Consider the following 24,774-nt stretch of genomic DNA (forward strand, 5'->3'; position numbering starts at 1 on the left):
ACCATTTGGGAAATGCAAGTGAAATCCACAGTGAGATATCACACTACACAGCTATCAGAATAGCTAAAATAAAAAATGACAACACCAAATGCTCGTGTGGATGGGGGGAAACTGAACGACTCATACAGTACTGGGGAGAATGTGAAATGGCACAGCCATTCTGGAAACCAGTTGGACAGTTCCTAAGAAAAAAATATAAAAACAACAACAACAACAACAACAACAAAATAGCTAGCATATGACCTGGCTCTTCCCGTCCTGGGCATTTAGCCCAGAGAAGTGAAGACTTCACACTGACACAAAAACCTGTACACAGATGTTTATAGTAGCTTTATTAGTGACAGCCAAAACCTGCAGACACTTCGAACTCCTTCAACAGGTAGTTACACAAACTGTGATACATCCATATCATAATGTACTACTAAGGGACACCAAGAAATGAACTGTGAATCCTTGCAGCCATCTAGATGAATCTCCAGTTACACCAAATGGGAAAAAGCAAATCCCCAAATGTCATAAACTATGTGATCCCATCTGTATAACATTCTTGACATGGCAACCTTTTACACATGGAGAACAGATTTTGTGATTGCCCTGGATTAAGGAGGTGGTGGAGGGGGAAAGAAATTTGTGTGGTTGTAAATGGGGAATAGGAAGGACCCTTGTGGTGATGGAAGTGTCTCTGGAAGACTCCATCTGTAAAAAAAACTGATGTCATCTCCCTGTGTTATTTCTTATAGCTGCAAACGAATCTACAGTTATCTCAAAATAAAATGATTACTTTTAAAAAATCAAAACTTGGAGGCCAAGAAAAGGAAACCAGTATGTCAGTTTGGCAGTTACAGCATGAGCTTTGAATCTGTGACATCATAATGGCAGTGACCTCGGACCGCTGCGGAATCTTGAGGCTTCAAGCAGTTGACAGTACTCTGCCAAGTGCTGTAGACTCCCTTGATTTCCCGTCCCACGAATTGAAGAGAAAAGGATGTTCCCGTCAATCAGAAAGCATGCTGAGCTTACAGGTGGTCATTCAAGGCTTCAGCGCATGAGGTAGTCTTCTGATACACTATTTCTGATCATCCAAACAGACCGGCAATAACAGGAACTGTTGTTTTCTTTTGTTTCCTCTAATACATAGAAACTAAGTAGTCACTTCAGCACCAGCTTCCTGAAAAGCTGCTCCTGTTCTTAAGATTCAGTGCTGCTGAGCAGAAGGGAGCAGGCTTTATACATCCTTGGGGGAGGCGGAGACACTTTCTTGGCTCCACGAGAGAGCCAACTCTCTCTCTCCATGAGACAGAATTTTCAGTGGGTCTCTGAAAATACCTGTCCTAGTTATGAAAGAATTTTTACATTCTGTTCAATTGTGTTGTTTTAGTACCTATTTTGACCAGGAATTCCTGTCAGAGCTCAGCCAAGGAATAGCTAAACTCTTGTGTTCAGAAACTTTCTGAGGTTTCCAATATTTTTGCTGATCTTTGAGAATTTTTACCCCAATTTTGAATATTGAATTAGATAAGATGGGGGTCAACTTCCAGGATCTTCAGTTATCTTCATTTTATCTTAACATAAAAGCAATTTGTAATTGATTCTTCACACGTTGTTTTATTTTATATTAGGCCACAAGTTGTCCTGTTTATTGTTGTTGTTCATTCACCTTCTTGTAATGTGCTCTACCTTTGGCTTCTTGGCTTTTGCCTACCTAATGGCTCACAATGAGCTTTGCTTCTTTCTCCACCACACCTCTAAGTATTGGCAGGCCCAAGGGCTTTGTCCTTGAAACTGTCCTCCCTCTGCATCAGTTTCCCAAGTGACCTCACCACTTTCTATAGCTTTCGGTAACTCAGGAATCCCTGATTCTGAGCTCTGGAGCTCTGCTTTGGGGGTTGAGACTACATTTTAGTGTTGTGTGAACCTTGAAACTTGGCATTAAACTATATTGTGTATTTGACCAGTAACTAGCTGCTCTGTGTTTGATGTGTTGTAGGAAGAGCTCGTCTGTGGAGGTGGACACCCACAGCGAAAGCACTACATCATCTGAGGGTGCCACTCGTACCCTGCTCATCCATGGTCCCGTTGAGCTCAAGAAAGGCTGGAGGAGGAAGAAGTGGCAGCTTTTCTTGTACAGCGATTTATTACTGATGTCTAATACCAAGTAGGTGTACCATGTTTGGTGCTCTTGTGATTCTCCAAAAAATTGCATTCCCATTAACCCTTACTATTCGAAAACATTACATTTTTTCCCTTTTGTGTTTGCCAATGCTTGAATCCTTCATTCCATGAGTACTTCTGGAGGTCTTGTTTTGTGTCATGTCCCTGCAGCAAATACAATTGCCAATGTGACAGGCCAATGTCTCTCCTGCCTGGGACTTACAAATGGCAAAATAAGAGGGGGAATGATAATGATTAGTGCTGCTGATAGAAGGTGGATAGGGGGCTGTGCGGAGAGGGTGGGAACGTGTTAGAGAGGAATAGTCTAGGAGGGCTTCTCTGAGGTGGAGCATTAAAACCAAATCTATGAGAAGAGAAGCAGCCACATTCCCAGACAATGTGCCTGAGCCGTCGAGGCTGAGGGACTTGCAGGCCTACGTGGGTACAATCTGACCCCTCAGAGAGAGGGGCTCAGGGAAGCCTGATTTGACTAGAGCCCAGAGCATAGGCCATGCTATCAGATATGATACTATGCTCAGGGGTCTAGTCACACAGGGTCTTCACAGGCCATGGTAAAAAAGTGGAAATATTTTGCCAAAGGATTTTTAACTAGGGGACTGACCAAATCTGATTTATATTTCTAGCAAATTTTTCTGACTGTTGCTAGATAATAGATGGATGGGTAAGCAAGAGTGGAAGCAGGGAGAGTAGTTAGGGGAGGCCATAGTCCTGATGGATGGTATCAGGGCTCTATCTTAGCAGTTTAGTAAAAAGGAAAGATGGAGCAGGTTAACCCGGGTGGCTCAGGGGTTTATCTTTGCCTTTAGCTCAGGGCGTGATCCTGGAGACCCAGGATTGAGTCCCACATCAGGCTCTCTGCAGGGAGCCTGCTTCTCTCTCTGCCTGTGTCTCTACTTCTCTCTCTCCTCTCTGTGTTTCTCATGAATAAATACATAAATCTTTAAAAAAAAAAAAGATGGAGCAGATAGATGGAATCTAGGAGAAAGAATCGACTGTGTGCACTTTCCTCTCAACCCTGAACACGAATGCATCGAATATCCAGTCTAGAACATGATGATTGCTCAATAAACGTCTGGGAGCAGTTCATGGAAGGTCACCTGTTTACTTACTCCATCTCTGTTTGCATTATTCACAAAACATGGAAGACAAAGAACACTCCCACAAACAAAATATCAAGAAGCTATGGTCTTGCGAAAAAACTAACTCCCTCTTTTTTTTACTGCTTTCACCCTAGATCCCAGTTATGCCATGTCATAGGTAAGACATGCTAGTAATAATTTGGCAAAATGCTATACTCATCTGAGTTACATTAATAGTAATTTATCAGGGGCTTACTACATGTCAGATACTATGCTAAAAAACTTTATGTACCTAATTTTGTCCAACCTTACAACGACCCTGTGAGATGGGAGTATTTTTATATTGGAGAACCTTGATGCTCAGAGGTCTAATGGATCTGCCCAGGTTACCATATTAGTAATGGACAGAGTCTACATTTGAAATCAGGTCTATTTATTTCAAAGCACAGGCTTTTATTCACTATGTGGTGCTACCATTTCTATTCTCTCTTTTTTCCTGAATTTCATACAACATTCCATGAACACCTAGATTCTTTCACTATTGAAAGCAACCCTTCCTTTACATTGAGTGAACAACTAACTCCAGTCTGCTTGGTAACAAATAGATCAGAACGCTTAGCGAATTGAAAAATGAAGGAAATATAGCTATCAAAAAATCAGAGGCAAAGATAGTAGTAAAATATATTTGAGACTAGGGAAATTGCCCATAGATGTAACTTCGAGGGTGGTGATGTCATAAGGAGGCCAAAGAGAAAAAGAATGTCCAGGCCTTGGCATGAGGTCCATATGAAAGACTCTCTTCCTCTTGATAGAGGCCCATGTCATTATTTTAAAAATGCAGACTAGTTACCATTCTCTTTATTTAACCAAAGTGAGTATGGGAGACCAAAATATGCGGGATGCATGCTGGGAACCACACTAGGAACATCACAGATGCCTCACCCACCTGGGTTTCTCAGTGATTGAGCATCTGCCTTTGGCTCAGGTCGTGATCCCTGGGTCCTGGGATCGTGTCCCACATCAGGTTCCCCACAGGGAGCCTGCTTCACCCTCTGCCTATGTCTCTGCCTTTCTCTGTGTATCTCTCATGCATAAAGAAAATTTTTCTCACAGCACTCCAAGGCCCATATTTTTTATCATCAACAGGCTGCAGAGATGAAAATGGGGACAGAGGAAGTCTCAGAAATGGTCCAGTCATACATAGGGAAACCATGCAAGAGATTCCTACCCAGGCCTGCCTTCATCACAAGGCCATGTTCTTCCTCACATACCATGTTGTACCCTTCCATCCTTAGCCCAAGAGACATGCTAACAAATAGCAAACTCATTTCCTGGTTGTTAGGACCTTGCAGACCACTCATATTCAATTTGTAAGGGGAATATGTTCTTTTTTTTTTTCATCTTTGTAAGTATTATAGCCTTTAGGGAGAGGAGAAGACTTTCCTTTTCTTACCAGAGCTATTTCTTCTCCTGGGTGCTGCCTACCTCTCAGCGGGTTTTACAGAGCCTACGATATTCTGCTAAAAAGATTTTTATATAAAGATAGTGTTGTTTTTCCACTAGAGAGTTGCCTCTATTGAAGGGCTGAATTTTTATTTCGAATAGTTCATTAAGACAAAACAAGTTGAACATTTTTCATCTTTCACATATTGCTTTTGAGATATGTCCTTATGTCTACTCAAGGGTTTTTATATGACAAAATCTTTATCAATTTATTTGTTAATGTTCTTTGAAAGGGACTCGGTTCCCAAAAGTTTATCTTATATACTTTATATTATACATTGGTAATATTAGAAAATGTAAGTGATCACAGGCATTTGAGTTTCATATTTAAGCCAAGGTCTTTGATATAGAGAGAACACAGATTTTAGAATTCCGAGTTCGAGATATCATCATGGTCAGGTTCTGGTGAGAGCTCTTTTTCTGCTTGCACGTGGCTGCCTTCTCACTGTGTGCCCCAAGGCATTACCTCAATGCATGTATGTACACACATACAGATCTCTCCCACTTCTCACAAGACCATCCATCTTACTGGATTAGGACCTTACCTTGATGATCCCATTTAAACTTAATTACCTTCAAAAGCTCTATCTCCAAACATGATGATATTGGCAGAGAGGGCTTTATGGTAAGAAGGCAGGAAAGCAGTGGGAGGGAGACACCATTTCATCCATAGCAGTAGCAGGCAGCACTTAATGCCTGCCACAATCTTTAGAAAACTACTATGAGATCATTCCCATAGTAAATATTTGGGTATATTTATGATCACTGTTAACATGAAAAAATTTACCTTTTTTTCTAGAAGGAAAAACTAAAAAGAAATAGCCCCTGAAATAACCAACATATTTAATCCCTGTCATGCCTTGGTCTTACATGGAGAAATCAATACCCTCAATCAATCTATTCAAATGAATAATCTGAGTTTAGTGCCTAATTTTTCCAATTAGCAATAAAAAGGGGGTAGGGTGACCCAGGTTCCATTTTACCTCAGCTCACCCTCAGGCTTCAGCTGGAGACTCTCTCATCTTTAGGTTGACACTACAGAATTTAACAGAAATTGAATAAATACTTGATTAATTTCTACCAATTTTTCGGTCAGAATTAGTGAATTTTGGCTTGTGTGTAACAATGAGGGGAATTAAATGTTTGTTTCTTCACAAAGAAATTCTATTTCTCTAGTTGTACAAGATGTTAATAATAGTGAAAATTGTTTGGGGATTTTTGTCACTTCTTTCCTACACTAGAAAGTTGTGTTTGCAAGAATTGAAGTCAAATGGAACCTTCCTTATCACTTTTGATATTCATTAGAATGCTAAATAAGTTATTTTTCAAATAAAAATTACTTTAAAAATTAAAGTACTTTAAAGTACTTTAAAAATTGAAATAAAAATTATTTTATTTTTAAGAACAGTATCTACTTGGGGCCCTTGGGTGACTCAGTGGTTGAGTGTCTGCCTTTGGCTTAGGTCATGATCCCGGGGTCCTGGGATCAAGTCCCCCACCAGGCTCCCCAGAGGGAGCCTGCTTTTCCCACTGCCTATGTCTTTGCCTTCTCTCTCTGTGTGTGTCTCTCATGAATAAATAAATGAAATCTTTAAGAAAGAGAGAATAGTATCTATTTGATAAAATATTAAGATATTTGTACTAGTAGAGACCCGTGAATAATTTAGAAAAAGGGACTGAACTTAGATCACACCCTTTTTATACATCACATTCCTCATCATTAGTTATTAAGGAATGTAGAAATGAAATAAAAAATGAATTTAATTTGGTCAAAAGATGAAGATGACTATTAACTCACTGTCGGTGAAATGACGAATAGTTACAGAATAGACTATGACCCCTTCTCCCAACATTTGTAAGAGAATGCCTCTATCTTAGAACAGAGGAAATCTCCCTAGAATACTGCAAAACTCCACAGTTCACTGGGGCTTACCTTCTGGCATAAAGATTAAGGTAGTGGAAAGCAAGAAGGACATCATGTTAATACAACTATAATAAATGACTATTTTTAGAAATAAAAACTGCAGTTCTCCTCCTCTTCTTCTTGAGTCAGTTTACAGTAGATTAACACTTTCTAATTTCTGCTGAGATAATCCAATTGGGTCAGTGATTGAGAGTAAAGAAACACAGTAAGACCTTAGAAGAATCTATTGAAGTATAAAGCTTAGTTGTACACGTTGTAAATATTTCCAAGCTAGCAACTGGTTTTATTGATATAATGCCTTGAGATTTATCCTCTCACTCCCAGTGTAAATCCCACGAGAAAACCTGATGGCTCTGGGGACAGAAATGAGGATGAGGGTAGGAAAGATGAAAAGGTTACTTCACGGTCAAGTGGTTACAAACATGGGCTTAGGAGTTAGGCTGTCTGGGTTCAAACCCTGTCTCCTGCATTTGACAATTTATTTAAACTTTCTGTGAGTTTCCTTATTTGTAAAATGGAGCTAATAGAGACCATCTAGTGTAGTTGCTTGAGGATTAAATTTTTTATATTTATATTTTTAAAATATTTAGAACAGAGCTTGGCATATGATAAGTGTTCAAAACGTTGTAGGAGAGTAGAAACCACACACTGGGCTCTAGGAAAATTCCTTGGTTCAACTAATCCTGGTGCCTTATTGAACTAAAGTTATTGGATGGATTTTTCCAGGTCAATGTATTTGGAAGTTTCCACACAGGATCTTAGGGGTCTGTATATACACAGATACCTATATTAGAAAGAAAAAAATGTGTAAGAACAAGCAGATACCTGTCTATCATTCCCCTTGGCCATATATTTTTGACGTGACAATGCCTTTGGAATTACTATCTAGAAAAATGATTTTATCTGTTAATTGACTATGTTCCATAAAAATCTCCAAGCACAGAGATACAGGCACTTGGGTGTAATGTTGAAATAAAAAAAATGTGGAAAGATGTTGTTATCCATCATATTTATATTCATTGTGTCCTAAGTTTGAATCTAGATTATCCTTCAAGTGGGCTTCCTAAAAGATTTTTTTTATTTTATAAATCCCACTGAAGAGTTTAGCTCTAATTGTTCCATGAATCAGTGGAGCCATAGGGATTTTTGCACATGAGGTGGCTTTCATCTCAGTTTAGTTCAGTGTTTTCCACATGTGTTTCTGAATAGTAAGGAGTTCCAGAGTGGAGGATCCACGTTCCCCAGGCATTCCTTATAGGACTTGTAACTATTTAAATCTCAAGCCCACCTGCGAGTCAAAGTTATGAATTAACCAAATTAATCAATTAATCAACCAAAATAAATCAATGGTGGTTTTCATCTTTGAGGTCAAAGAGGATTAGGCAGAAATTATCAAAAACCCATTTCACCCCTTCTTACTCCTCAGAGAAACGGGAAGTATCCATGACTTACATATAAGACCTCCGGACCACTGATCTTGGATTGATGGATGGACAGATGGATGGATGGATGGATGGATGGATGATTTTTCAGTTGGGCTCAGTCTGTAGGCTAACAATTTTTTTGTTTTAGCCAGAATCTAAGGGAAAATGGTATGGACAAAATTTTAAGAAGGGAAATTGAAAATAACCTATGCTTCAAAGGCTAGAAAATATTTTGTAAATTAACGTTGAAAGTAACTTTTAAATCTTTCTGATCCAAGCTTATGTTTTTGTTTCGATTTCATCTGTCTTCCTCACACTCTTGAAAAGATTATTTATTTATTTATTTATCTATTTATTTATTTATTTATTTATTTTAGAGAGAGAGTAAACATGAGTGGGGGGCAGGGCAGAGGGAGCGAGGAATCCGACTCATTGAATGGGGAGCCCTACACAGGGGCATGATCTCAAGAGCCTGAGGTCGTGGCCCAAGCCAAAACCAAGAGTTGGATGCTTAACTGACAGAGCCACCCAGGTGCCCCTGGTTTGTCTCTCTTAAGAAAAAAAAAAAAACATATAACTGTTTTTATAAGTCATGTATCAGGTACCTTTCTTCAGCCCCTCAAACACTTTTTGAAGTATGCAAGTCATAAATGAATAATTAACTGCAATATTAGCCATAAAAATTATCTGTAATAAGTAACAAATCCAGCAATAGAAAATGAATTAATGGTTTTCCTACAAAGCTCTAAAATATACAGTGGTTACTCAATACTCACCATTCAAAAATATGGCTATTTGCTGCCTTTAGAGGAAGTGTTTTCAGGTTTCCAAGCCAGAGTTTGCTCAACACACACATTGCAAAGGCCCATCTAACCATTTTCTGTGTGTGCACAGAGGGTAATAGAGATGCGGGAGACATGATTTGCCCTGGAGCAGTGAGAACTGGTCTCTAAAGAGCACAGCTGCTCCCATAACATTTTTGAAATGAACTAACAGAGGTCTTGTTTGGGATCTTTCTAGGTATAAGAAAAACTTTAAGATAAAAAAGAAAATACCACTGAACACCATGTGGATTGCCAACTGCATGGATACAGTGGGAGATGCCAACATCCGTTCTGGGAGGTCCTTTGTGTTGGGCTGGCCCACGGTGAACTTCGTGGCCACCTTCAGGTAAGACCGATGCCTTGGTGTCCTGTATCTACATGGCTTGAAAAGGATAACATTGTAATCTATTGTCTACCAAGCTGGTGACTCACTTCTTGACCTCCCATGACACTTGTTTTGCCTTGTACTCTGCGTAAGAAGGTGCTTATATCCACAAGGAAACAAGTAGATAATGTATAGTGGGAACTACTGGAGTAATTTCCTTCGGTTTTGATCAATGGTTTTTCAAATTTTGTTGTCTTACCTTTATGATGACCTGCGAGATTTTGGTGGAGTGGGGTGAGGAGAAGAAAGCAGTGTGTTAAGTGCAACTGCGTAAAACAGGAATGAGGCTTGGGGTGTGGATGTTTCAAACAGAGATGCAAGTGTGGCATGATCCCTGTAAACTCAGAGGTGTCTGCTCAGGATATCCAGGGTCGAGAGCCACATTCCCATCCTCATGTCAGCCTAAGAATGTGTCTTACACAACTAAACTCTACTCAATGGAATCAAATGAATAATCTGAGTTTAGTGCCTCAATGGAATCATATTTTGTTTCAGATCGTTACCAACTAAGATAATCTGTACACAGCAATTCAGGCAACCTAGTATTCAATGGCATGATCAATTTATTTGTATAATTACATACTGTTGTTAAGGGAATTAACTTGGGAGTGTAAAAGCAATTTCTCAAATTTAATGGGACCCTTTAATAGTACTTGCTCAAGAAATCTATTCCGGTGATTTAAACATGCAGATACCTCCTGGGAATCAGAGGGCAGGATCTTGGAGAGGAGACCTTGAACCTCACTCTGTTGTAGTTGTCCCAAAAGAAAGAAAGAAAGAAAGAAAGAAAGAAAGAAAGAAAGAAAGAAAGAAAGAAGAAACCAAGTTTTTATCAACAATATACAAAATGTGGTACAGGAGCTAGGGACAGGAGGGAAGGGAGAGTGACTGCTTAATAGACACATGTTTGCTTTGGGGTGATAAACATGTTCAGTCACGATCGTTGCACAGAACGATGAATATAGTAAAGGTCACTAATGGTCAATTTTCTTTTATGTGTAATTTACCACAATAAAAAAGAATGCTGGTAAGTGATAAGTCCACGTGTGGATGAGCCTTAAGACATTTGCAACTTTGGATATTAAATGCTGTGAAAATTTTAGCAGAGAAAATATTAATCTTTAGTAATTTTGCATCAGGGGATTGATCTTTCTCAGAAGATCACAGTGATGAAGAATAAGGTTTTTAGGAACTAATTTAACATATTACAATCTGCCATATGCATAAGGAAATAAAACTATTACAGGTGTTTTTTTCCAAAAAAGATATTCTTGTTTCTGAGCCAAGACAGTTCCATCAAATTGCTAAATTTCTTAAATGTGATTTAATTTGAATGGTAATATTCTTTATATCTGAATAGCCCTTGCAGCTGCAGGAACACTCTGAGCTATAATTTAACCCCTTTCCAGTTCTGGAAACTAAATATCAGAGTGGTTAACAACGTGCCCGTGATCTCATAGCTTGCATCACATAGTCACAATTAAGTTTTCAGATTTGAAATCAACTTTTCTCCCTCTTTAGGATCTACTTCCCATTGCTTTAATACCACTCACAGAAGAGTGGAGTCCATCAAAACCACTCTAAGGGGAGTACAATTTACACATCCACATCCCTTAACAACGGGCTGCTCATATTTTTAGTCTGGAGTGGTGATCTTAATATGTTAGTAGGAGTATCGTACGTTCCTCAATTTTTTTCTTCTCATTTTTTAAATTGCAGCTCTTCAGAACAAAAGGAAAAATGGCGTTCTTACCTTCAAAGGTATTTTGTCAGTGTAATATTATAAGTCTTTAACCCATGATGAAAAAAATGTAGATCTCTTCAAAGCAGTGCCCCCAAACTATGTTCCCTCCCCTTAGTACGAATTGTTACACTATCCTCCAATGATTTCTTATTTAATTGTACCCTGCCCATTACTACAAATAACCTGCTCTCCTTTACATCCAGATATTGCTTATTTTTTTTTATGAAATTCTGGTTATTACTCTCATCTTCCCCCACTTTCCAACCTCATGATTATAGCTAACATTCTCAAAACATATATTAAATTTCCATAAGTGCAGTTTACCCTACCAAGTAATGCTCAAAGCAACTTCTCATTCCTACATTTGAAGGTGCTAGTATGACCTCCGGTCTAGGCAGGAAAGCTTTGGTGCCTGGATCTGCTGGTCAAATCTCACATGACAAGAGTGATCTATTGTTTTCCTAGTCACAGCTTATTTTCCTGAAATATTTTTGCATGTTTCCTTCCAACCCCCAATTTTTTTTTTGCTGAGCTTATTTATATGCATTTAAAAATAACGAAGTATGTTGAAAATATGATCAACATAAATTGATTTGAAAGTAAGGTAATTTATCCTACTCTCTTTTGGGTTACTATCGAATTGGATTAGGTACATCATGCTAGCCAAAGAGAAGGAGCAGCCAAAAAGCATTCCCCTCAAAATCTTCACTGAGAACATCAAGAACTGTGCCTGTGTAAGTATTTTTAAGACCAACAATTAAATTCTGAGTTCCTAATTCTGACTGAATGAAAAAATGGGATAGAGGTGGAGACACAGAGAGGGAGGAAGCAGTGAGTTGGGGAGAGAGGAAGGAGAGAGCAAAAGGTAGGAAGAGAGAGAGAATATTTAGAAAAGTGCCATGAGGAAAAATGTATTTTCCCCCTCTCCATGTACTTCTTTATAGACCTAAAAACTGTGTCCTAGGTAACATGAAGCAAGAGGAATACATACTACAGTGCTTAAGCAAGGAAAGAGTATTGGATGTTATGTGTCTATGACATTTCTCTGGATCCTTCTAATTGCTTATAGTGGCTTGTAATACAGTGATTTAGAAGGAACCATCATTTTTTCCAAGGGCCACCACTTACATACAGAATGGTCTGGATTGTCTCCACAGTCCTTTTTCCCCTCCAGATATTTTATTTAGTATAACTATAAACTCAGAGAAAAGTTGTAAATATAAAAGTAATACAAAAAACACCCCGTATACTCTTTATCCAGATTCACCTATTGGTAACACTTTATTCCATTTGCTTTATCATTTATTTTCTTTCTCTGTGTCTATTACATGTATGTGTATACATACGTTTGAGGGTCATACATATACTATAGCCCTTTTTCCTTAAACCTAAGCATTTCTTAAGAATAAAGATATTCTACAGTTATCACCTTTAGTGAATTTAACCTTGGCGTAATACTTTACTCTGCCATTCCCATTCTCATTTTGTCAGTTGACCTCAATAATGTCTCCTTTCTAGTACAGGATCCACTTAAGGATCAGGTGTTTTATTGAGTAGTTATGTCAAATGCAGAGGAGTTTCAAAAAGTCTTTTGTTCCAAGGAATATCAGGATTGAATTGAACTAAGAGGGATGACACTTTTAAGGGATCAGCATATTTCTATTTCAATTTCTTTATACTGTGGGGAGGAAAAAATCAAACCAATTGGCCCAGTTTTGTGTGTAAAATTTGATTTCTGAAATTGTAGTACAGTAACCAAGACATTTACAGTGATGAACAAGATACTTTGGGTATCTTTAAATGGTATTTTTTGTGGTTGTTGTTATAGTTCGAAGTAGCTCTAGACCACACAAAACAGCATTTGAAGGTGGAACAAAAAAGGTATTCCTGGCTAAAGCAAAAGCCATGCAAATAGTTTGATCTGTTGTTAAGTGCCAGCTAGATGCACTGCATGAAGGAGAGAGAATTCTCTAGCAGCAGAGCACATTCTTGTCTCTGCCTTTGATATCAATTGTGGCAGTGGTTTACATTCAGAACTTTCCTTGGAAAATTACCTTGAGATTTTTAAAAATCAACTTTATTGAGGTATAGTTTTGGTGAAATAAACATTTCTGATGTTCTTCACCCATTCTTAAAGATCCAAGTTTCCCACTGCACTGTTTCACTTCATCCTAGAAAGATGATTCTTAGCATTCCTTGTGCAGAACTGCTGCAAACAGATTTACTTAATTTCTTTTATCTGAATATGGCTTTATTTCACACTGACTCTTGAAGGATATTTTTGGGGGTGTAGAATTTTGTTTGCAAATTTTTTTCCTTTTAGTCCTTTAGAGATGTTCCAGTCTTTTGGTCTTGATGCTTTCTGATGAGTAGTCTGTGATTAAACATTAATCCTCAGTAGGTGATTTGTCATTTTTTCTCTAGCTGCTTTCAAGTTTTCTCTTTATTTTTGGTTTTTAGCAGAGTGGCTATGAAGTTCCTAAGCATGGTTGTCTTTGAATCTGTCCTATTTGACATATTCTGAATTTCTTGAATTTGTAAATTTATGTCTTCACCAAATTTGGGAAATTTTAATCATTATTTCATCAAATATTTCCTTCCTCATTATTTCTCTTTCTCTCCTCCTGACAGTTCCATTCTTTCCATATCAGACACTTTCACATTGTTCAGAGATCCCTCAGGCTCTGTAATTTTTTTTCAATCTTTTCCCCCCTTTTCTTCTTCACACTGGATAATTTCTAGTATCTATTTTCAAATCACTGACTTCTTTTCATCATCTCCATTATGCAATGTAGCCTAGTCAATAAATTTTTTAAAAATATTTTTCAAAAAAAATAAATAAATAAAAATATTTTTCCGATAAAAATTTCTATGTTAAATATTTTTCCTCTCAAATAAGGAAAAGTCATTAATACTTCTTATTTCTATACTATGATGCCTCTATTTTTGTTTAATGTGAACATATTTTCATTTGTATCATTGAGCATTATTGTAATAGCTGTGTTTGGCTAATAGTCTAAGCATCGAGATCATCTCAGGTGTGGCTTCAGCTCTTGAAAATTGATCTCATTTTCCTGGTTCTTCATATATTAAGTAACAGTTTTGACTCATGAACATAACCTAAGTTTTCTTTTTCTTTTGAATTATTTCAAAAAATAGTTTATTTTTCTGAAGTTATTTGTTTAGAGAGAGTTCTATCTAATGGAATTTGTCTGTTGGGAGAACCTACAACATGCAGGAAAATATACATACATCCCTTAAATTACTATTTGAATTGCTATTTGAATGATTATTGAATTACTTTGGGACCATCTGTGATATCAAGCAATTGCATTCAATTCATAAGAAGAAAAATACAATGAAAGGACAAGGAGTGATTTATGAAAGAGTTTCTTTTAACTTTGCTTTTAATATTTTCAAGGCCTGTGGGTGTCCACTTGTGCTGTTTCTTCTTTATGCACTGTTTCCCGAAGGACACAGGCCCCATTGCCTAAACATGTTATAAAAACTGTATGCATAGTAAATGTTCTGGTTACATATTCTCTTATATGACTTTCGTAATTTTTGTAATTCAGATAGTTTGTAATTCAGATAGTCTTATAGATCCATCTCAGATTGCTATTAACCCCTTTCAGAAAATTTTCTTTAAACTTTTCCTAGTTGTATGGAGCAGTTTCTCAATGTATGGTCTGATAGAGAGGTATTAGAAGTACCTACTCGCTGGCAGAGTTGTGAATGGAACATCAACTTCTAACATTTCCAGTCTCATTTCCTAGATTCATCAGTCTTAAGAGATTGCAACAATGGAAGTCTTAGTTAACCATGATGCCTGACAAAGAAAATATGGACTAAATAGTAGTTTTTAAAAAGTGTCTTTCATAGCCAGTTCTTACCTGATTTTACTGAAACCGACTATGTAATTACAAAGGAACTAAGCCAAAAAAAAAAAAAAACCCCAGAAACAAACAAACAAAGGAACTAAGCCATACTATACAAACACAACTCAGTAAGAGAGGAAAGTATCTAGTGCCTTCCTTTAATACTATCCCCCTCCCACCATTTTGGAAATAGCCTTATGGAGCTGAGGGTCACCCCATGTGCCCTCTTAGAATTCTCAATTTTTCTCTTCCTTGCTTCAGCTGCTGTATTTTGTATGCCACAAATTCCTGGAGGGAAATATATGTTTTACTGACATGTTTCCTACTAGCTTCATGTTATATAAAAAAATGAAAATATAATTAAGGGTTCGTGTTCTACACGTGCTTTACTTTGTCATTACCTGGAAACAAGCTTTACTTTTGGAGTATGGATAATAATTTGACAATTATTTGGTCACATGCTTTAAATTTTAAAAAAATTGTAGCAATTTTTCTTATTTATTTTTTACAGTCCGTAACTGTAACAGTGACAAATTCCGACACAGCAAATGACACTATCAACATGTTACTAACAATGCTGGGAATAACCGTAAGTTGCCTACTATCTATTTTTAGTTTACGAACCAACTTTGACTTTTGAGTTTTGTGAGTGTGTGTGTGTGTGTGTGTGTGTGTGTGTGTGTAGGTGTTGTGCACCTCCCATCATAAGACAGCTGATTATTGTGGATAACATACTCATATTTTCCTTCCAACTTTAGAAATTGAAGGCAGCGAAGCTATAGTATTAGCTTATACATGAGTGCTATTCTTATATTCCCATTTGAAATTTTCTGCAAATTCAAAGTTATAGCCTAAAATTGGACTATAATTTTAGAGTGCTAATAACAATATGCAGTTTACTGTATATATTTTAAATACAGACAATAAAGATGTTTCTAAGTTTCTTTTTTATTGTTGTTTCTAAATTTCTAAATATTTCCTCCTCTATTGGACTCTTCTTTCTGTGTTTTCAATTCTGATACGTCTCCATCCCTATTGACCCTAGTTATCACACAAGGAAGGACTCAATCTGTTTAATGAATCCTAAATTACATGTTCTGTTGTACATTTTGACATAAAGACTACATGGCTACAAGCTACCTCCTTTTGATGCAGATCCTGAGGATGAAGCAGCTCATACCCTTTAGCAACTGGTAAAGACAAAGACAAGTTCTGAATAAGACCATGGATCTGGGGCTGATCTCTTTTTATGAAAGAGAAATATATTTGAGGATGAGGTTTTATAAGGGAAAAAAGAGGGACAGTGATAGATGGAGAGAACCAAAGGGAGCACTTGGAAAGCACAGCTTCTTATCCAAAATCCTCTGTAAATGTGATGTGACATAATCATAAGATGGTTTGTAAATTCTATCTGAGCCAATGGTATAATATAGGCCTTTAAAATTTCAGAGCAATGAGAATTTGGCAGAAGAAATCAATGATTTCTGTACAAACAACATTTAATAATACATCCAAGATAAAATTGAATTTATATGTACTGACTAAAGCACATCTTTACATACGTTTCTAACCTGTATGATATAGAAACCCTAAGTAAGAATTAAATCCTGGAAAAGAGAGTGAGTGGTTTGAGGGATGAAGGTGGGGAGATTGACTAATGATTTAACTCATTTTATTTCATGTTTGTGATTTTCTTTACTTAAAGCGATCAATGTCACTAGGCAAAGAATTTCTATTTTAATAAAGAACTGGGCTTATTTGGCTTTATGTAAACCTGATTTAAAGGATTCCAGCATGGCATTTCCAAACCCTACCCTACCTTATTAGCTCTTACTTCTTATTTGCAACACAATCTTGAGCAGATTTAGCTGTGTGTGTGTGTGTGTGTATCTGTGTCTGTGCCCATACCTATGACATTCCTTCATAAGGTGAAGGCCATGATTTTTAATCAGGAGTCAAGGGCACATGATAACTATTACCAATAATTCCATTTCAAACGTTTTTTTGCTTTCGTCTCCAGGAAGACTCTTTAAAATAGTTCAGCAATCTTTATAATTTAGAATTGTTTGTTTCAAACAATTGGGATTTTCAGTATTACTGGGCAATAATTGTGCTGGGAGTAATGATTTTCTGCATCTGACATGCTGCCTAGAGTCCTCATCCTTTCTCTCCCTAAAGTGGAGTTTGCCTGCCCCAAAGCCAGTGGCAGACTTCCGTCCACTATCTCCTCAATGTCTCTTGGGCATTTGTCTCCTTTGGCTCAGGGCTGCTGAGCTATTGATGCCTCTCAAGTTACTTTGCTCAGGATTAGTCATAGCAGAGTATATGGCTCTCTGGACAACATGCATCTCTGGGCAGGGACATTTGGAGACAAAGGCCAACGCTATCCAAGGAGTCTAGAGACAGCAGAAGAGAGGACTCTGAGATGAGACTTTTACTCCATAGTAAAGGGACACAAATCTCATTTCTTACACCATGGGCCACCCACAAAGTGAGGGGCTGGCTGTACTGTGGTTTCCCGGTCTTTATCAAAAATTGCAAGAATCTGGGACAGTCTATTGGAAGCTGTGAGGGGAACTAGTTAACAAGTACTATAGCTACCTCCATGGACCAAATACCATTTATCCTGGCCCCAATTCTTTCTTTTTGGAAACACAGATATGCTAAGGAAATGTGTTCTTCAAGTACTGTGAAAGATATGTTTTGACACCTAGTTCTTTTTGTTTCCAAGGGCTCTGAGAACGACTTCCAGCTGTGGGTGAGTTCTGGCAAGGAAAAACTTCCACTAATTGGTAAGTGTCAGGGAAAATCTAAGATGGGATTGATTAGGTTCAAAATTGTAACTCTAAGTTTCAAAGTAATGGTTGTTCTTTCTTAAGCTTCAAAATCCTTAAAAGTGAAAATCACATGCAATATTCACTCACATGTTTAATAAAGAATTACCAGGTACTGTTGCCCAGGCATTGATAACATCTCTTCATTCAGCAGCTATGATTTAGTGAGGGAGAGAAATATAAATTTTTGTTTCTACTTCTTTTTACCTGACAAACAGAGCTGTCTTGAAGAAGTGTGATTATTTACTATTTACTTACTTATTTACTCATTAGGTATGAAAGCAAAATGGATTGGAATTTTTCCCATACATTTATTTTTCATATGTCAATTTTGAATTCTAGTTCCTAACTGCTAAGAAGCCTCTATTTGTGAGAATTCTCTAAAATCCAGTTATGTCTCTGAATCCAGGTACAGATATGTATTTAACACCCCTGCCCTGTGCCCAGTTTTCTCTGCATCATAAGGAAAATGAGATAATCACATTTAAACTCCTCTCATCTTCACTGATGAAATCGCCTACACTTTGCTGTTTCTCAGGTTTTTTCCATCACTGTTCTTAAGGTTATTGATAAACAGATTGCACCTCTTCTAAAATAGTTATTAGCACAAGTTCTCTGAAAAAATAAATCTTTGGATTAGCAAAATTGTTTAATGTTTCCAGTAATGGAAGGGTTTAAAAAAAAAGAAAAAGAAGACAGGATTGGTAGCAGGCCTTGAAGTATAGTAATGGATGGTAATGGTGACAATAATCTCTTCTAGAAATCTTAAAGCATTCCTTCTTACATGAAATTTTTTTATCCTTTTAATAAACCTGTGAAGCTATAACTCTTTTTCAAATAATCTGGAAATCTAAACAACCAATTTCCTTTTTTTAAAAAACAACCAATTTCTTTCTGCAAAATATACATTCCCAGTCTTAGACTATAGAGTCACAAAGCTCATCACTGAGAACAAAACCCCTCAGTACCACTTCCTGTTTTGAATTAATGTTGACATCTTTGTAAAAGTTGGACAGGGGCAGCCCTGGCGGCTCAGTGGTTCAGCGCTGCCTTCAGCCCAGGGTGTGATCCTGGAGAGCTGGGATCGACTCCCACGTTGGGCTCCCTGCATGGAGCCTGCTTCTCCCTCTGCCTGTGTCTCTGCCTCTTTCTCTCTCTCTGTTTCTCATGAATAAATAAATAAAATCTAAAAAAATAGTTGCTTAGCAGTAAAAAGGAAAAAAGTTAAATACTTATATATGTTTTAATAAAGTGCATTAATTTAGATAAAATGATGTAGATGGTAACTTTTGAGACTTTGAATAGCTTCACACACGAACGCAGCTCTAAGGAATCTGAAGAGCCTGTCGTTCATGATGATCCATTAGAGCATTCAAAAATGCATTTTTTAAAACATACTCTCAATTCTCAATTGTGGATTAACTCCTGGTTATCTTGGTTTGGTTGTATTGCTGTCATAGAAGCTTCTTTTTCCTTAATGGAGCGAAGTCCCTGTGATTCTTGTGAACATTGCATTCATGACGGATGAAAAGAACAGCAAAAGCTCCTTTAGGTACATTCAGTAATAAATCTGGAATGACAGAATGAGAATTTTCATTCTATTCTTAAAAAATGAAATCCATATCATTTCATAGGGTCTTTGAGAATTCTCTAGAGAGGAAAAACAATTTAAAGCATAAAAGAGCAAAACAAATCACTTGGCAGGCAATTCTGGATAGCTCTGGGTGTGGTTTTCTATTCTCTAACCATCGTTTTACAGTTTGCTTCTGGGTTTCCCACTCTGCACACCCTTCCTTCTGATCATTGCCTGGCAGGACACCCCATAGAGGGAGGGCAGCAGTGGAAGGGAACCATAAAGCATAAGGGCAACCCATCCCATTACTCTAGAGTAGCTCTGGCTGGAGAATTGACAAAAGGAAATGAACAAAAAATCTGTTCGACTGACATTCTGTTGGAGAGAATAGTGAAGATAGCAATTCTTTATATATATACTCCAAATATTTAAAAATTTATTAACCAAAAAATAAAAGTAAAAAATAAGAATATTAACCACCAATGCTTATTAATATATTCACTCTGATAAGTTTGTGTGTGGACAAGCATTTCAAAGAATTAGTGTAAGGCTCGACGGGGTCAAGTAATTTGCCTATGATGTATAGATGTAGTTAGTGTCAAGGCACAAACTAGAAAACCTTCAACATTCTCAGATAGTTACCCAGCAAAAGTCAGCATTGTTTATTGCACTCATGAATATATGTATTTCAAGCAAAGTAACATGCTTTAAATTGTTTTCTCTTCTTAAAATCTTTCCCTTGGGCACACGCTTTCTGTAAGTTGTTCCCACAAGGGTGCATATGATGCTCACTGAGGAGGCACAGCCTTCTTTATCTAGAAGTCCCAGAAAAATACCAACATATACAAATAGGGTGATGCTTACACTCAGGTTTGGTTTGATGACAAAAATACCAACATATACAAATTTTTTCTTGATGACAAGAATACCAACATATACAAATAGGGTGATGCTTACACTCAGGTAGTTTGATGACAGCCATCACCATCATCCTAAATATTCAGGTTTCTTTCCATACAGGACATGAACATCCCTATGGAATTAAAATGAGCCATCTTCCATCTACTAAAGCACTGCCAAAGGAAGCAGAGGACTCCATCTCTCCTTCCCCAACTCAGGAGTCCCTCCTTCTGGAGCAGAAGATCACAGAGATGCAAATCCATTTCATACTGAAGCCCAGGCACCCAGCCCAGAACAAGCAAGGGAGAGGTGAGCCGCTTGCTTTTCTTCAAGTGCCTTCCCTTGGCTCATGTCTCCATGCTTAAACACAATTCAGACACACAGTTTATTCTTTCTGGGTGAGCTTATTGTCATCAATGAGGAGGAACAGTATAGGAAAGAATGCAAAAACTACCCAAAATCAAGCTTAGAAAAATTCAAAAGTCTGACATCAAGACCCAACTCATTTCTATGAAGGTTGTTTCCTTGTTTTAAATCTTTTGGGAAGACCTTTAACTCCTGTCTTTCTCTATACCCTCAGAGCACTTTCAAGCCTGCCCTGAGCCATGCCTTGTGCTGAGTAGTATATCATATATTTAGTTTAACGAGTTGTAGGTAGCATCATTTATGTTAAAGTTGAGCAAACCGAAGCTTTAAAATGCTGAGCTTCATAAGTGGCAGGACCAGGATGCTTCTGGTGCAGTGCTGGCACCCACATGAGTGGAGGTGGTGATGCACTCACTACATCCCAGAAAAGCCAAGTGGCCGGGTGTTCAAGGTTATTTGGTGAAATGTTCCTCATGTGCTTATCCTTCGAAACCTTGGCTCATCTCTGGACTCTTCAAAAATCAGTTATTTAAGCAATGTTAAGGAATCTTCAAAGGAAAACATTCACAGCTGAGCACTAGAAACTTTGAACTCAGCTTTTCACTGCTGGTCACCTTTTCTTTGGAAAGCTCTTCCTTCATAGGGAATGTTGAGTAATTAAAAATCATCTCTGGAAACTGGTGCCTTCGTATATATATATAATATATATATGCATTCATAACCTCTATAAGTGCATTCATAACCTCTCATTGTTTTTTTCGCTTCTATGATTTCTTTCAAGCCTGGGACTTGTGTGTAGATGTATATTTACATATATGTTTGAGTGTGTGTGTGAGGAAGTAGGTTTCCACACTTCATTGTGGTTTAGGCTCCTTTCAGTAAATGTTAAACCTATTTAACCAAAAACATCATCTCTGGGTGGGTTAGTGGGATATGACAAGAAAACACAGCCACCACATAGCCAGCATGTAATGACAACATCCCAAGGACCCTGACTGCAGCAAGTCATCCTTGAAGATGGCCCAGAGCAGAGGAACATAGAAGTAGGGCTCAGGCAGATTGTGTCCTGAGAAGCAGATCCTTTGGATGGTAGAAACTTGAGCACTCAGAAACCAAAGAGGAAATCTGGGGCTGAGGGGAGACTGGCTGTGAAAGCAGAGGATTACCAAACTCAGCCTGATTTGCATACCAAATCCTTCTAGCTTTTAAAATCAGATCTGACACCTGAACCCACTGATCACTCCAGTAGAAAACACATCTACAGGTTCAGTGCCTCCTGATGCCTTGTAACTGGCAGTAACTGATGACACAGGGAGTACTCACCTTGAGTCTGATCGAGTCTCTAGGTTTAACCATCAGTCTGAAGGATATGACCAAGAACTTATCAATGCCATGAGGATGCTGTTAGCCAACATCAGGACGTGGAGAGTTCTACACAACAAATGACTCAGTTTCACTCTTCTAGCCACTACAACGAACACGCTGCAAAATGGCAATGGTGAAAATAATGCTAAGTGAATTAAAATACACTAATCTCCCTTCTTCCTTAGATTCAGGCCAGACCATGAAAAGCACTGCTTTCAGAGACTGGGCCTTTTGGCGGCGCTCTGGCACTTGCCAGAAAAACCAGTGCAGAGTTGCACCATCGGCAATACCACAACAGCTCTTTGGGGTTTCACTCACAAATATATGTGATAAGGACAACTTGCCCTTCCCAATACTGGTAGGTCTCAGTTTGGTCTTTTTTTTACCTTCCTGAGGAGAGGGACCTTGGAGAGGCAAAGTGTTCTCATGCAAACCTACCCTCAAATGGAGAAATCATTAGACAGTCCCTGGCTTTGGCTGAGAAGCTTTGCTAGTGTCATTTGATTTACCTACTGAAGAGTCATTTGGCCAATACAGCAGAACAACGTTTTGCCTATTCCACTTGTTTCCACCGAGACCCATGTAGGCCTGTTCAGATCAGTCAAAATGGACTCTGTGTGCATGAATCATCTTCACATTCTGCTGTTGTCTTCCTGAACTCACAGTAGTCTCAGGTCTCCTTCAACGGAGTCTACTTAATCTAACAACTGAAAACATCTTACCTAAGCATAAAGACTCATCCTGAGGCATATATGAATCTGCTAATTCTAAAAGAGGATGTTAAATGACAGCCACAGAGTTTGCCCTTGTTATCTCAAATCGGTGTACTGAATTGTCAGTGTGGAAATTTCCTGAGTACCCAGGACCTCTGCAACCCTACACTACATTTGGGAATGTTATCCTAGGTGTGAAGAAATTAACCACATTAGTTCCATGCTTGCTACTACCCCGTCCTTGCATCACATCAATTTTAGGGGGTAGCTAGAACTATTATCCTCCATACTTTACAAATGAATTAGCTTTCAGTACAGTTCACATTTGCCCCAGGTCACACAAATGATCAGAAGCATAATAGGTTTCCGATCCCTTGGTCTATCAGACTCCAGCCCTTATTATCTTTCTACACTGCAGGGAGGGGACATGAAGATAGAGCAAAGGACAGTGAAAGACTCATGAAGGAAATGTAATCAGATAATAAGAAGAGAGCTTTTGAGCTTTTTTTTTTTTTTTTAAGGAAGAAGGGAAATAGAGATAGTTGGAATGGAGGATACAATCACTTAAAGAGGAATCAACAAATGGGAAATGAGTATGGCAAAAAGATTTCCATACTGGGGGAAGAGCATCTATGTAAGAGAATAAGGAGCCAAGACTGGTAAAGTAGGAGACAGGCGAGGATTCCACAAAGGCCTTGAAACACAGAAGTTTGATTTAAAAGGGCAAATTCAATGAAAAAGCTGATTAAAATAAGTGATTACAATGTTTCAGTGTATGACTGTACGGTGGATTTTTGGGTAGAAACTATAGAGAGACATTGACTAAAGAATCTAAATTGACTTTAGTCCTTCCAGCTCTAAAACTGTACACCATCCAATAGCCTAGCTCTTTCTAAAAGGAAGCAAGCTTCTGCTCTGGGCTTGGGATACAAAATGTATATGCTCTTCTTTTTTTCCTACAGGATATGCTTTCCGTGATCAATCGGAAAGGACCACTCCTGGAAGGCATCTTCAGAAAATCAGCCTGTATAAAATCCTGCAGAATCCTAAAAGAGAAACTAAATTCTGGGGACAGAGTTAACTGTTACAGCAAATCTGTTCATGTGGTAGCATGTGTTTTAAAGGTGGGGAAAGGTCTAGCTTTACCACACATGGGTAACTGAAGCTGTGATGGTGTCTTTCATTATGATTGCCCAGGAACCAACATAGGCATAACTGATTAAGAACTTGTCAAACTGGAAAACACTTCATGAAATCAAATTTAAGGAAGCTACTGTAGGAGTTAAAAGCCCCATACATTAGAAATACTTTCTGTTTTCACCACAAACAGCCTACCTGAGGACTCCATGCAAAATACTAATACTAATATGATACTATTAATACTAAGAAATTTCAAAATATACACTCACACATACATAATATTTACCAAAGCAAACATCCTGCTTTGGATGACATCCTCACCACGATCCTAATGAAGGCAGTTTCCAAAAGAAAAATCATACGAAAAATTTGAGAATAGGTAGGGAATTTCACAATAGTAAGCAAATGTTTACTTTATGAGGAATCCAAAAAGGCTCAGTGAGGTGACCAAATCATTCTTAACCATCATTGTCGCATTGTCTCCTGTTTCTTGATGCCTTTTACTTTATAAGTCATGGAGGAATGATTTTGCCATTTGTGTCTCCTTTCACCACATCCTAGGCATCCTTTAGTTAATATTTGTGATGTCTAGCCCACCATCCAAGGTTATAACGACATGTTAGCCAGCTCTTGCTACATGCCAGTTTTGATAAACCTAACTTTTGGAGTAGGTGCAACAGACAAAAGTAGATTGGAATTCTGAAAATTCAATAGATCAACTCAAGAACTATATTAATTTGGAAATTATACAGCTACATCACAGATATCCCATTCTATTGCTAAAATGGGAATGGAGAAAGAAGTGAGAACTAGAATAGAGAATTTAATCCATCTACCTTGGCACTTGCTATCAGCTCTCAACAAAACTAAGTTAAGGCAGTAATGATGACACTCTTACAATCAAGGTCCTATGTGGTCCTTCCTTGTCACATTTGGTCTTTTCTTGTCCC

General features: G+C 37.9%; 1 protein-coding gene across 1 annotated transcript in view; it reads left to right on the plus strand.

Annotated features, from left to right (window-relative positions):
• Nucleotides 1–24,774, plus strand: part of LOC140597330 (rho GTPase-activating protein 20-like) — a 37,028-nt gene that overhangs the window by 10,593 nt on the left and 1,661 nt on the right. Inside the window, exons 3-12 of the mRNA XM_072745549.1 lie at nt 741–1,050; nt 1,988–2,155; nt 9,123–9,272; nt 11,031–11,072; nt 11,705–11,789; nt 15,445–15,522; nt 17,665–17,725; nt 20,361–20,549; nt 22,157–22,329; nt 23,647–23,808. Coding sequence (XP_072601650.1) covers nt 986–1,050; nt 1,988–2,155; nt 9,123–9,272; nt 11,031–11,072; nt 11,705–11,789; nt 15,445–15,522; nt 17,665–17,725; nt 20,361–20,549; nt 22,157–22,329; nt 23,647–23,808 — 1,173 coding nt within the window. The 5' untranslated portion in view covers nt 741–985. The remainder of the gene's footprint in view (nt 1–740; nt 1,051–1,987; nt 2,156–9,122; nt 9,273–11,030; nt 11,073–11,704; nt 11,790–15,444; nt 15,523–17,664; nt 17,726–20,360; nt 20,550–22,156; nt 22,330–23,646; nt 23,809–24,774) is intronic.

This window comes from Vulpes vulpes, unplaced genomic scaffold (assembly GCF_048418805.1).
Source record: "Vulpes vulpes isolate BD-2025 unplaced genomic scaffold, VulVul3 u000000641, whole genome shotgun sequence".
Taxonomy (NCBI): Eukaryota; Metazoa; Chordata; class Mammalia; order Carnivora; family Canidae; genus Vulpes; species Vulpes vulpes.